The sequence below is a fragment of the Chelonia mydas genome, chromosome 2 (genome assembly GCF_015237465.2).
Source record: "Chelonia mydas isolate rCheMyd1 chromosome 2, rCheMyd1.pri.v2, whole genome shotgun sequence".
NCBI classification, from domain to species: domain Eukaryota; kingdom Metazoa; phylum Chordata; order Testudines; family Cheloniidae; genus Chelonia; species Chelonia mydas.
The window spans coordinates 241664899-241680283 of NC_057850.1; the positions used below are offsets into that span (position 1 = coordinate 241664899).

The 15385-nt window shown below is 40.0% G+C and overlaps 1 protein-coding gene across 2 annotated transcripts in view; it reads left to right on the forward strand.

Moving 5' to 3' along the window:
- The window catches only part of PTPRN2 (protein tyrosine phosphatase receptor type N2), a 989298-nt gene that overhangs the window by 439916 nt on the left and 533997 nt on the right, over window positions 1–15385 (forward strand). For both annotated transcript variants that reach the window (XM_037891071.2, XM_043541551.1), the window contains exon 10: window positions 5227–5313. In XM_037891071.2, coding sequence (XP_037746999.1) covers window positions 5227–5313 — 87 coding nt within the window. The remainder of the gene's footprint in view (window positions 1–5226; window positions 5314–15385) is intronic.

Genomic DNA, 15385 nt, shown 5'->3' on the forward strand with positions numbered 1-15385 from the left:
GCACTTAAAGCATTTTCTGTGGGGACACACACACTCGAATATATAAAAACGATTTCTAAAAAACCGACTTCTATAAATTCGACCTAATTTCGTAGTGTAGACATACCTTATCATACAACACTTCTTGTAATACACCCCAGAATAATGTTAGCATTTTTGCAGCTGCATCGCATTGTTGACTCATTTTCAATTTGTGATCCACTGTAACTCCCACCTAGCTAGTTATTCCCCAGTTTGTAGTTGTGCATTTGATTGTTCCTTCCTAAGTGAAGTACTTTGCACTTGTCTTTATTTAATTTCATCTTGTTGAATTCAGACCAATAGTCCAATTTGTCAAGGTTGTTTTGAATTCTAATCCTGTCCTCCAAAGTGTTTTCAATCCCTCCCAGCGTGGTGTCATCTTCAGATTGTATAAACACATTCTCCACTCCATTATCGAAGTCATTAATGAAAATATTGAATAGTACCGGATGCAAGACTCACCCCTGAGGGATCCCACTAGAGACATCCTCCTGGTTTGACAGTGAACCATTGAGAATTACTATTTGAGTACAGTCTTTCAACCAGTTGTGCACCCACCTTATAGCAATTTCATCTAGACCACATTTCTCTTGTTTGCTTATGAGAATGTCATGTGGGGAACTGTATCAAAAGCCTTACTAAAGTCAAGATATATCACATCTACCCCGCCTCCACTAGGCCAGTTACTCTGTCAAAGAAGGAAATTAGGTTGGTTTGGAATGATTTGTTCTGGACAAATCCATGCTGGCTATTCCTTATAAGCCTATTATTCTCTCAGTGCTTATAAATGGATTGTTTAATAATTTGTTCCAGTATCTGTCCAGGTATCCAAGTTAGGCTGATTGGTCTATAATTCTCTGAATCCTCTTTGTTCCCCTTTTTAAAGTATTGCCCTTCTCCAGTCCTCTTTCCTTGCACTTCTGTGTGTACTTGCTATTATCGTAAAAATCTACCTCCTGACACCAATCATCCCCCTACATTTAAACCAGCATCTTTGGAAGGAAAGGATCTAATTAACACATAAGCCCCTGAGTCACTATGACAATCTACTTTCATGGTTATCTGTAAATAATCAGAGTTCTATCTGCTGTCAATCCTTGAAATGTAAGGTATTTTTTTTATGACTAATCCATGGTATTTTTTTTTCTCGCAGAAGTGCTTATATTCTTTACTTTACTTTTACACAGGAACATCTCTGCCTTTTACATGTAGAAGAACTCTTAAGTTTATATGGTACCCTGAGGTGGTACCTCTGTCTGTGTGACAGGATGTCCCTTGAGCATTTTGGGTTAGGACTGTAGGAATGTGAAGAGAAGCTGAGTAATTCTATCCTAACCAAAGTCTAAATGAGATATCCTGTTATTTAAATAGACATATCCTCGGGGCACTGTAGGCAAAACACGGTAAAATAAATAAATAAAAGTGCTCATTGCAGCCCAGTAGACAATACATAAAACGATGATGATTGATAAAAACTTGCAGGTGAAATCTTTCATTGAAATAAGTAAAAAAAATAAATAACGTAGGTCCCGGAAAATCTTTCTTTTTCTTTTTTTCCTTTTTGGCCTACATAAAGAAATCACCTTTAAGAGCATTCTTTTTTCCCTCTATCACCCCTTCCTCCTCCTCCAAAGTCTTGAAGTAAAAATGTAGCGCCTGATCCTCTTCTCACTTTACTGCATTGACTTCACTAGAATTCTTTCTGATTTACACTGGCATAAATGAGCTGACTCATGCTTTTAAAGTTTAATTATATGAACACTGGGGTTTAACAATGTTGAAAGGGTTAACATTTTATTAATAAAAATCCATAAGAACATAACAACAGCCATACTGGGTCAGACCAAAGGTACATCTCGCCCAGTATCCTGTCTTCTGACAGTGGCCAATGCCAGGTGCCCCAGAGGGAATGAACAGAACAGGTAATTATCGAGTGATCCATCCCCCGTCGCCCATTCCCAGCTTCTGGCAAACAGAGGCTAGAGACACCATCCCTATCCATTCTGGATAATAGCCATTGATGGACCTATCCTCCATGAATTTATCTAGTTCTTTTTTGAACCCTGTTATAGTCTTGGATCTTTATAACATCCTCTGACAAGGAGTTCCACAGGTTGACTGTGCATTGTGTGAAAAAAGGCTTTCTTTTGTTTGTTTTAAACCTGCTGCCTATTAATTTCATTTGGTGACTCCTAGTGTTATAAGGAGTAAATAACATTTCATTATTTACTTTCTCCACACCAGTCGTGATTTTATAGACCTCTATCATATCCCCCCTTAGTTGTCTCTTTTCCAGGCTGAAAAGTCCCGGTTTTATTAATCTCTCCTCATATGGCAGCCGTTCCATACTCCTAATCATTTTTGTTGCCCTTTTCTGAACCTTTTCCTATTCCAGTATATCTTTTTTGAGATGGGGTGGCTACATCTGCACGCAGTATTCTAGATGTGGACACACCATGGATTTATATAGCGGCAATATGATATTTTCTGTCTCATTATCTATCTCTTCCTTAATCATTCCCAACATTCCGTTTGGTTTTTTGGCTGCCGCTGCACATTGAGTGGATGTTTTCAGAGAATGATCCACAATGACTCCAAGATCTCTTTCTTGAGTGGTAACAGCCAATTTAGACCCCATCATTTTATATGTATAGTTGGGATTATGTTTTCCAATGTGGATTACTTTGCATTTATCACCATTGAATTTTATCTGCCATTTTGTTGCCCAGTCACCCAGTTTTGAGAGATCCTTTTGTAGCTCTTTGCAGTCTGCCTGGGACTTAACTATCTTGAGTAGTTTTGTATCATCTGCAAATTTTGCCATCTCACTGTTTACCCCTTTTTCCAGATCATTTATGACTATGTTGAATAGGACTGGGCCCAGTACAAACACCTGGGGGACACCACTATTTACCTCTCTCCATTCTGAAAACTGACCATTTATTCCTAACCTTTGTTTCCTATCTTTTAACCAGTTATCAAGCCATGAGAGCACTTTCCCTCTTATCCCATGACAGCTCACTTTGCTTAAGAGCTTTTGGTGAGGGACCTTGTCAAAGGCTTTCTGAAAATCTAAGTACATTATATCCACTGTATCCCCCTTGTCCACATGCTTGTTGACCCCCTCAAAGAATTCTAGTAGATTGGTGAGGCATGATTTTCCTTTACAAAAACCATGTTGACTCTTCCCCAACAAATTAAGTTCATCTATGTGTCTGACAGTTTTGTTGTTTACTATAGTTTCAACCAATCTGCCTGGTACTGAAGACAGGCTTACTGGCCTGTAATTGCTGGGATCACCTCTGGAGCCCTTTTAAAAATTGGCGTTACATTAGCTATCCTTCAGTCATTTGGTACAGAAGCTGATTTAAATGATAGGTTACAGACTACAGTTAGTAGTTCTGCAGTTTTGTATTTGAGTTCCTTCAGAACTCTTGGGTGAATACCATCTGGTCCTGGTGACTTATTACTGTTTAGTTTATCAATTTGTTCTACAACCTCCTCTAATGACACCTCAATCTGAGACAGTTCCTCAGATTTGTCACCTAAAAAGAATGGCTCAGGTTTGGGACTTTCCCTCACATCCTCAGCCATGAAGACCGATGCAAAGAATTCATTTATTTTCTCCACAATGGCCTTATTGTCCTTGAATGCTCCTTTAGCATCTCGATCGTCCGGTGGCCCCATTGGTTGTTTAGCGGGCTTCCTGCTTCTGATGTACTTAACAAATTTTTTGCTATTACTTTTTGAGTCTTTGGTTAGCTGTTCTTCAAATTCTTTTTTGGCCTTCCTAATTATATTTTTACATTTAGTTTGCCAGAATTTATGCTCCTTCTATTTTCCTCACTAGGATTTAACTTCCACTTTTTAAAGGATGCCCTTTTTGCCTCTCACTGATTCTTTTACTTCGTTGTTTAGCCACGGTGGCACTTTTTTTGTTATCATCTATGTTTTTTAATTTGGGGTATAAATTTAAGTTGAGCGTCTATTATGGTGACTTTAAAAAGTTTCCATGCAGCTTGTAGGGATTTCACTTTTGGCGCTGTACCTTTTAAATTTCTGTTTAACTAACCTCCTCGTTTTTGTGTAGTTCCCCTTTCTGAAATTAAATTGAATGTTACAGTGTTGGGCTGCTGTGGTGTTTTTCCCGCCAGAGGGATGTTAAATTTAGTTACCATATATTATGGTCACTATTACCAAGCAGTCCAGCTATATTCACCTCTTGGACCATATTCTGTGCTCCACTTAGGACTAAATCAAGAATTGCCTCTTCTCTTGTGGGTTCCAAGACTAGCTGCTCCAAGAAGCAGTCATTTAAGGTGTCAAGAAACTTTTAAGCCCCCATCCAGATAGGTCTGAAAATGTTGTATCTGTTGGAGTTACTGAACATTGCTGTCAATACATCACAGATAGAAAATGTAATGTTTGCAATACATCTTTAGAGTTATAAGAGAGCCTAAAAAACTCTTAACTAATAACCTGAAACTTTTTATAAATGAACATTTTGCATGTAGCTAAATGCTTTCTTAAATGATAACACTGCACATGTGATATGCTTGATTGCAACTTGTTTTCTAAATTAAAAAATGTAAATGTGGCATTGAGAAAATTTAAAAAGATTGAAGGCAGGTTATGTCAGCAGCACACGCACACCAAAGTGTCTTCCATCTATCTAATCAGCCTCTCCTCCTCTGTGTGCCTATCTCCATTGTTTACTTTCAAATCCATAATATTTTTGCATCCTTTCCCTGTGTCAGGATTCATTAAAAAAAACTAATGAATTTAAAAGTATGCTTTTCCCTTGTCCATTTGATACAGAGCCCTGCAATTTGACTTTCATTGTTTGTTTCCATCCTTGTCTCGCCAATCCTTTTCACTCTTTCTTTCTTTTTACTTTATTACATTTTTTATTGAGGCTTGAGATGAAACGGTCACTGCATCATGGGCCCATTACACTTCCTAACAATTCCATTTACACCTTATTGTTTGTCTTATTGCTGGAAAATTCAGGTGATTCATCATGCCTGAAGAAGCACCTGATCCCAATTCCCTTGATATCACAATCGCTATGTGACAGGAATACTGTAAGCAGTAATTTTCAGACCCTGACAGGCCAGGGTGATAACTCTTTGGGGACTTTTTGCCTCTCAAGTATTGATGAGTTCCATTTTCATAATGCTGCATTTTCTTTTTTCCTTTCAACAGCCCGCTGAATGTGCAAAAGGGTTTGGAGTTAATAAAGGATGTGGCAGATCTCCTGAAGCTGCAGATGAGTGACTTTGACGATGTCAAGTATGTATATGGTGCTCATCCCTTCTATTTTATATGTTTTTTCATTGTTATTCTTTAATATATATTTTCTTAAGGGAATACCTAAATTTTTATCATCAAAATTCATCACGGGGGGAGGGGGGGAGGAGAGAGAGAGAGAAAGAGAAGAATATCCTGGCATTGTTTGCCAAGTTTTGTGTACAGTTAGCAATAGCCTACTTAATAAAAATGATCTGATGCAGTCCAAAAGATCTCCATATTACCACTAGTATAAGGTAAAAGGGAAAATTATAATCTTCAGAGTGCTGTATAAACATTATCTAACTTCACCATAACTATATAAGATAAGTATTGTAAGGGGTATTATACTCAATTTCATAGAAAGGGAGGTGTAGTGTCTGAGGTAGAGTAGAACTCAGGGGTTTCTGACTTTGAGTTTTGTGCTTGGAACACTAGATTATGTCTCCTTCAGGGGTCCAGCCTTGTTTAAACATTGTTTTATTTTTCTGCGTTTCACACTGACTAATTATATGCATGTTCATCTGGCAAATTGGACAGGTACCTGACAGATCTGGTACAACAAAGATATTGCTTAAATTTTCTAAGGTGGAAATGTTTGCACAGGAACTATAGCTCCTCCATGAGAGAAAATTTAAAAAAATAGAACTCAACAGAATTTAATAGAGAGCTAATAAGGACATAAAGGTTAGTGCATGGGAGGGTTTGGCAGCTTTCAGAGAAATTCTGACATGGGAGACGATATTTGGGAGTTTTTTGATAGTCTCTCTAATTCTTCTGCCAGGTGTTGTCGGCAGCAGAAATGGCCAGGTTTAATTTTCTAGAAGTTTCCTTAAAGACTTAACTAACACTGGCTTAAGCCCCCACCCAGAAATCTGGGAACCTACATAAACCACCCTGGCTGCCCCTTATGGGCAGTTCTTGCAAGCGCTGAGTCCAGAGGTTATAGCAAAGAGAACTTTGGAGGTGTAGAGGGGGAGGTAGACAACACATTGAGTTGGTAAAACCACCAAGTAACAAATTATATGATGTAAGACTCCCACCTGCCCGGATGTCTTAAAAGTAGTACTCACCTTGGTCCTTCTTTGGCCATTATGAGTGACTAATGTCTTCTGGCCACTTCCTACCACCTCAGCTCCCTGCTCACAGTTAGCTAACCTGGACTGGAGAACTGCAAGGACTCTATCTAACAGGTTGCTGCTGCCTGGGCAGCTCTGGGGGCACCTCTCCCTAACTCAGCTGGAGTGATTTCAGCTTTAATTGCTGGGTAGGGAGGCCCACACCAGAGTCCCGTGGATAGACTGCTGCTCTGTCTATGGTTTCAGTCCAAGCTGCCTACCTCTTCCACTGCTCTGTGCCATCCATCACCTCAGAGGTGCTACTGCCACTGCTGCTCTGCATCATCTGTTGCCACCAAGCTGCCACTACTGCCTTGAAGCCGCCTAGACTATGCGCTGTTCAGCAGCCTCAGCTCAACTCTCAGGATGAGATCAGTGGTGTCTGGGACACTTGACAGAGTCCTCACCGGCAGAGAAGCACTTCCAGCAGCTGTTAGGAGCCTTTTCCCTCTCTTTCTCCCTTACCTCTGTCCATGCTCCCTTACTCAACTTCGCCTGACCACAGTCTCGGTCAGGATGACCTCAGGCACGTTCAGTATCTTGTCCTTGTATTTCCCAACAAAGTCAATTGCATTTAATTGCTGCTAAAGGCAAAACTAAACTGCATTTTATTCAGAATGCACCACGCCATCACATAATATGCAAATGAAGCCTGACCCATTCAGTCAATTCTCCTTGCCCTCTAACTGATGCTGGCAGAGATCTCCCTCGCCAGTGAAGCCCCTTCCTACCTGCAGATCTTAAGTTGCTGTGGGCCGTTCTTCTCCCATTTCACCAACAGATGACAATATTGAGCTCCCTTCTCTCTAAAGCTTCAAGCCACAGGCTTTACGTCTGGAAGGATATGGTAGGTGCTTATTTGTAGTGGGACTCAGGGACTGACTGCTTTTAGCCCCTTAATTGTGTTGCTGCACTGCGGTACCCTCCTCAATCTTTCCTGCAGTTGCCCTCACTCTGTCTATATGTGATGGTACCAGTAAATGTCATTAGTTTTCCAGTGCTATACCTTCGACTTACAGGAGGTAAATGTAGCTCAATGGCCAGCTAATTTACCCTACATCGCCGTATATCTCGTTTGATCACTGTGGTTATTCTAGCGCATGCCAAGAGAAGGATTCATAGCTTCCAAGGCTAGAAGGGAGCATTGCGATTATCTAGTTTGACCTCCAGTATAACACAGGCCATAGAACTTCCCCCAAAATAATTCTTTTGAATCAAGAGCATATCTTTAAAAAATATTCTGTCTTGATCTAAAAATTGCCAGTGGTGGAGAATCCCACCTATGGTTCCTATGGTTAATTGCCCTCACTCTCAAAAATGTATGCCTCCTTTCCAGTCCGAATTGATTTAGTTTCAACTTCCAGCCATTGGATCATTTTATATCTTTTTCTGCTAGATTGAAGAGCCCATTATTAAATATTTGTTGTCCATATAGATACTTACAGAGTGTGGTGAAGTCGCCCCTTAACCTTTTTTTTTTTTTTAAGCTAAATAGATCGAGCTCCTTGAGTCTATAATTATAAGGCATGATTTTTAATCTTTTATCATGTTCATGGCTCTTCTCTGAACCCTTTCCAATTTATCAACATCCTTCTTCAATTGTGGGCACAAGAACTGGTTACAGCATTCCAGCAGTGGTCACACTTTGCCAAATACAGAGGTAAAATCCATTCTCTACTCCTACTAAAGATTCCCCTGTTTATGCGTCCCATGATTGCATTAGCTCTGTTGGCCAGAGAGTCACACTAGCAGCTCATGTTCAGCCCCAATCACGTTCAGCCCCAAGCTGCGGTGTGTTGCCCATGGTCTGAGCGCTTCCTGTGGAGTTCTGGGCCTGGGTTTGTTGCTTGCGCCCATTCCCCCTCTCCCCAGGCAGTTAGCAACTTTTTAAAAGAATGAAGTATGTAACTGGGTGGGGAAACCATTCAGTAAGTCTGAGGTCAGTTGAAGGAGATAGAAACAAAGAGGAAGTAGGGAGGAGCTTGACATATTTGGCTAATTCAGAGGCTGACGTGGCAACACAACATGTGAATAAGACTAGGAAATGAAATTCTCTCTCTCTCTTCTCTCCCCAATATACTATATGGTATGATGGTGACAGCACTATTTCCTGTGTCAGAGATCCTTAAACTTTTTGTCAACTTTTTTGGGCAAACATAAGTTTTACTAATGAAAACTACAGGGTTAATTTCAAAGACCATGCAAAAGCAGCAAGTTTAATAAGAATTATTTCTGAGACGTGCACCATAGCAAATTTAAACAATCAATTCTTCTAAGGGACCTATAATCTAGAACTCTCAATTGTTTCATGTGCATTTTTCTGCGATGTAGTAATTTTGAAAGGATTATTTCACAGAGGCGATCTTATTGTTTTGTGGTCAGTTTTGCCGCTGAATATTTATAGTATGTGCCTATATTTTAGCTTTTCCCACTGTTCTGGAATTTGGTTGAGTGAACAGTTGCCTTTGCAGCCTATTCCCATGTTATTTCTTGATTAGTTGATGCAGGGTGGTAATCAGCTTATTTTATCTTCTCTCTTTCACCAACATGGCAATTTTAACTGATGACCTGGGATCCTCAGTATAGCCTCAGCTTGGCTCCTAGAGTGCACAATTCACTGCAACACTTGTTTTGTTTTCAAGTTACATTGACATAAACTTTGCTCTCCCTGTGAAGCGGATGAGTGGGGATTTATGTGGAGAATACATAATCAGAAATGTTTCAACATTGCAAAAAGGATCCAACATGTTAGCTGTCACTTTCAGATACAGCCTGAATTTTTATGGAAGTACTAGTTATGCTTAATATGTTTTGTTAATGGTTATGTCGCTGTCAGATAAATTCCATTATTTCTTATTACATCATTAGAGACCATTAAAATGATATTAACATGCTGATGTAATTATGCAAGCAGACGTAAAATGACTCTAGTTATGATTTTAAAATCTAATTATGGGTGTCCACAGCCTCTGGTGATTGATTGTTGGACTGGTGTAGTATGGATTGGAGTCAGGTGGGTGGTAATACCAGGAGGCATGGCATAAAAAAAAAGGGGTATGGGGGATGGATTCCACCACAATGTGAACTGTAGCGATGACCTTTCTCCTGGAATTACAGTTCTTCAGCCATCATCAACTGAACTTATAGAAAAGGAATCTTATCAAAGAAAATCCAAATACAATTTTTAAAAAATTTAAAACCTGCTAGGTCAGCTGAGAGTGTAAAGCAGGGGTGGATGTAGCCTCCCAGTTCAATGGGTGCATTATACTAAATTGCCTACGGGGCATTGACCACCCACAGCAACAACCTCTGCCTTGGCATTGCAACCCTAATACTGTCCTGGGGAAGAGGGGCAGCTCCCAGCATGGGGAGAGGGATGCTGAAGAGCAAGCCTGCCCTTCACTTGCCCTGCAGTGGTAGCTCCTGTCCCATGGAGCTGAGCCTGGTTTCCTGCTCTGGGGGTTGTTGATCTGGTGCATGGGGTCACAGTGCCACTCAAGTTTGTCTGCGGGATGATTTCTGTGGGTGCAGTTGAACCCATGAGCCCATGCTAAAGCTGCCCCTGGTGTAATAGGAAGGACAGTCTGATTCTGTGATTTGAGCCATTGGATTATCACAAACACCGTCTTCCTGGATTCTTCTGACATAGACAGTGTGATTTATCTGTGCCTATTTATTCAGCATTCTTACATTTGAGATAATACCAAAGAAGCGGCTGAGGGGATTTCCTGCCATTAAACCACTGGATGCCCTTAAATGTGATGGAAATAAAAGGGGATGACCATGTCTATGCATCTCATATAATAACACTCTAGACCAGGGGTTGTGTAACATTTTCATGATATGGGCCACATGTTAAGAGTGAGATTATCTGGTGGATACCATATCTTCCACTGGTGATTGAACATCATCCCTATGGCAGCTGAAGAAATTGCTTATATAAAAAAGTAACAGTAGGAAATTTTAGCTGTCTTTAAATTCTATAGAAAAAAGCTATTCATAATATCTTTTTCTTCTTCATTTTATTTCTCTTTACCGTCATTTATGTCCTTCTCTTTAAAGATTTCTTGCCACCTGGTCTTTTTCTTCGCCTGGATGTTCTTCTCTTTTGCTTTGTCCTCCTCTCCCTTTGCACATCCTTCCATGATTCCATACCATTGTTGTTTCCCAGTGTTCCTAAACCCTGTTCTGGAGGTATCACCTCTCTTAGGTGAGTTGGTAGTTTAGGTTTCATGCTTCCTGAATCTTGTTCTCTCTTAGAGTATCAAGTGTGCCCGTTTTTGGCATTTTGTTTTGTGACGCGATAACTGGGAATAAAACTGAAACCTCCCAGAGGTAGGACACTGAATGGGTATCTATCCAGATTCTTCTACATTGCCCAACACTCTAGTGTTTGAGTACAACCATAATAGCCAATACCAATACATAGTCTATAGAAGTATAACTATAGAATTCTGGGGAGGAACACGTGACTTTAATACAGTTTAAATTCTGATATTCATGGATTTTAAAGACTGAAAAGGTCATTCTGATAATGTAATCTGACCTCCTTGCATTGTGCCAAATAACTTGTGGTTGACTTGTATGTATATATTCCGGGCCAAAAATCTATATTAAAAGAACATTATTAAGATTGCAAAGTCAAGCACTCAAAAGTTAGGACATGCTGCAATTAAGATTGCCAGTGCAACCTTCTGTCCTCTTGTGCATATATATTATGATATAGGCTTTACTTACATGACCACATACTGCTTTTACAAGAGGACTTCTGACTCGTTCTATGTCCAGGATGGATGGTGCCCAATTAAGAAGCAGCTATTCAGTATTTTGTTTTTTCCTCATTGTTCAATATGTGGCCTTAGGCCTTATTTACAAGATTATTCAAAGCCTGCTATGAAGACAAAATTATTAATTTCCTCATGGGCTTTTCTGTGATACTCAGCATTACAGTATCTGAGTGCTTCACAAATATTAATTCATTGATCTTCACAAAGTCCCTGTGAGGTGAGGGGTATTATTATCCTCATTGAACAGATGGGGAACTGAGTCATAGAGAAATCAAGGTCAAAAGTATCCACTAATTTTGAATGTCCAGTTTGACACATCTAGGACCTGATTGAATACTTAGCATTTTATAGCACTTTGTATATTCAAAGCATTGGTCTGATTGACTGTAAGTGCTCAGTTTGTCTGCAAATCAAGCCCCAGAGTCTTCAGCTGGGCACCCAGAAAATAAGGAACACAATTAGTGGCCATCCCTGAAAAGTTTGGTAACTTGCCTAGCATCACATAGGAACTCAGTGGCAGAGGCAGGGACAGAATCCAGTTCTCCAGGGGAGCAATCAACTGTCTTAATTGTGAGACCTTGCTTTCTCCTCCTGCTGTCCCCCGCCTCATTCACTACACAGCTGAAACAAATGAGAGACCAGGTGAGTGATGTTATATCTTTTATTGGCAGCTTCTCTTGGAGCAAGAGACAAGCTTTTGAGCTACACAGAGCTCTTCTTCAGTGCAATACAACAAATGAGACAGGCATCTATAGACAACAGTCTCTTTTACTATACAACCCTGCTTCATTCCCAGAGTTGGTCCATTCTGTGCACTGAATGAAGCAGAGATCTGGTGGAAAAAATAAGTGATCACATAATTAAAAACGATGTTATGATATCTTTGCACAAGGGGTCAAATGAAGGTTGTGCAGGCAACTTCCATTCTTACATTTCCTAATTCTGAGTACTTGACTTTACATCCTTAACAATGTTATTTTAATGTATTATTGTGTGTTATTTTAAACAGGCAAACTAAAAACCCCCAGAAATTTCATTGTGTCTCTTCACATTGATACACACGTGGTTCATCAACAGGGTTGGATCCTTTAGATCCACCACACCGGCCTCTGCCGGTTGAGCTAATGGACTAGCTGATAGCAATAGTAGGTTGCCATCCTCTTTGTGGACCAGCACGAGATGGGAATGAGATACACATTTTGCCGATGGGTTCGCTTATTGACAGAAGAATAGTGAGATTCAGGAATCCTGAATTCCATTCTAGGCTCTGGAGTGGTGTATGGTCAAGTGGGCAGAGACTTTTCTCTGTGTCCATTTCCCTCAAGCTTGATGCATTCTGCCATGTCCCTGTCCAAGTTCTGTCTCGTCCCCACCCTACGCTCCTTGTCTACCCAGTCACAGTCTCTACTCCTCAGGCTTATGGTCTAAGTTCCAGGCTCCTTGCCCAGCCTATTCTCCCACCCCAAGCTCGCTGAGTCCTATTCTTCCTTCCCACCCCACAACAATGAGTCTCTTACCTTGCAAAACACCTGGTCTCCGGGCCAGCTACTCTGAGTTCCACTGTCTAGACCCCTTGGCTAATCTGTCTCTTCTTCCCATTGTCTCCTATTTCCAGTCTCCCCCACAGGCTCCTGAGCCAGTCTCAGTCTCCCTCCCCACTCCCTCTTTGTCCCAGTCTCTTCACCTAGTCCCAGTTCTCTTCCCATACCCCAGCTCCTTGTTAGATCTGTCTCTCTTCCCCATTTGCCCCCATTCCTTCATTCTGGTGAGCACTAGGAGCTGTGAGAGGCTTGAGCATGTGCAGACTGCAATTTTTCAAAGGCTTGTAATTTGGCTAAATTTGGATGGATTTTCATGTGGACAGCAAAGGCACATTCCAAATACAAAAGGCCACCCTCTGCCAAATTTCAAGTCCCTGCTACAGAGCAATGAGAGTGATAGAATATTTCAAAGAAAAGGTCTTAAGAATTTTTTAACACGGTCTAAACAGTGTATTTTTTCCTGTCCTTGTTATTGCAAACGGCTTAACTGTTTTGGCAGAAATTAAATAAATAAATAAATTGGTCTGTGTCACACAACTGGCATGTAAAATTTCAGCCCAGACTTAAAGTTTGGTAAAGTTATAAGCAACTGAAAACAGGGTGTTATAATGAAAGTGCCAGGCAACCTTAATGACAGACAGCGCTAACAGCCCCACCTATAATGAATGTGTATGTTGGCAGTTGTGTACTAATCAGACTAACATACAGATTTGGTTCATTGTTTTGTCTTGTTCTCTTGCTAACACTTGAAAAACCCAATCAGCCATTTAATCATATTCACTCATCCAGAACCTAAATACTGGAGATCAGTGCTTAGTGGTTTCACTTCATCATGCTGATAGATTATGACGTGTGATACATGTATGCTCTAAACGTGAGCATCTCAGGAAATTACTGGTAACTTGAGAGACAAGATAGTGTTAAGCTAGTTTATTTAACCCAGTGTGCAGATTTGTAGGGCAGTAACAGGGATGGTGATACTTTGGAACAGATAAATTTTCTATGATACACAATACTTTTGGGATCACATCTAGGCACTGACTGGTGTGGCCTCTCTTCTGAACAGCAATCAAAGGGAGCCTTTCTCTGTGATGCAGCATGCTGAGCCTCTTCTCCAACGTGTGTTCATCTACAGTGGGTACATCTATAAAGTTTATCCTATTTTGACAGATTTTACTAGTTTGAGAGAGATTCCCATATTATACAATGTACATACTGTACTTTGAGGCATCTCAGACCATTTCACTTAGCGAGTTCTGTGTTTGTCCTCTATAATACTGGCTCTTTTTTAAAGGTGTTTTTTTTTAAATAAAGCAGCTAAAACAAAACACAGCAAAACAAATCCTTATGAAAAGCTATAGAGAATAGAGTAAAAGCCGTAGAAATTACCTATATCTCCTAAGTCACAAAAACTGATAACATTTCTGTTATCTGTGATGTTTAGTTTTACTTAAGAGGAGTTTTCAAATATTGTGTTTATGAACATAAATATTGTGAACAGTCTTTTCTCTTTGGGCATATCTCATGTTGTTATAGTGTTTGTGCATATTACTGATAGATTGAATCGATATTTCCATGATAACAATTACATTCATTTGTACATAACTTAAACACATTTTTCATTTTCCACTGATAACTTGCCAGACTTGGTCTCAGCACAGAGGTGAGGTACATTTTTTTTTCAAATCTTGGGGAACATTTCCTCTGCTTTTCTTTTCATGTAATAAGCAAGCCAACAAACTAAAGTACATTCTGTATAATCCTGTTAGAAATGCTGTGTGTGTGAATAATGCATAAATGATGGAACTAGTTTTGTTCAAATGTGACTTCTGTGGATTTCAATGAGTCTTAAAATCGGACCATTTGAAGACTGTACATACTGTGCTGTAACTCACCATACGCAAGCTTTTTATAAGAAATTCCATTTTGTTTTCTATTATTTGACTATATTATACCATATTATTTGACAATTCATTTATCATACAAAGAAATCAGGCATAAGCACAAGGAGACAAAATTAGGGCTGAATTTTCAACTTTATCTGTGATTTGAGCGAGGGAGTGATTTCTCAACCTTAATGCTTCATTGATCTTGAGCTTTTTATTTCCCCCCCCATGAAATAATATAGTTTGTGTTTATTACCTGATAGATTTGCATAGAACCAAGACCGTTTTGCAGCCTTCACTATAACTATAGCGAAAGATATAATAGGAATATGTGGAAATAATTAGGAGGATTCTGATCTGCAGCATTTAATAAATGCTGGGTGACAAAGCAAAAAGCCATAACATTCAGGGAGACTCTTCAGTTATGTCTACACAGCAGCTGGGAGTGCGCTTCTCACCATGGAGAGACAGACATGCGCTAGCCGTACTTGAGCAAGCATGTTAAAAACAGCAGCGTGGCTGCAGCAGCATGGATGGCAGCTCAGGCTAGCCACCCAAATACAAACCTGCCCAACCCCCTCTGTACATACTTGGGTGTCTAGTGCAAGCTGTTGCATATGCCACCATGGCCACTCTGCTATTTTTAGTATGCTAGCTCGAGGAGAGCTAGTATATATCTGTCTACCAACACTAGAAAGCAATCTCCCAGCTGCTGTGTAGATCTACCCTTACAAGTAAAAATG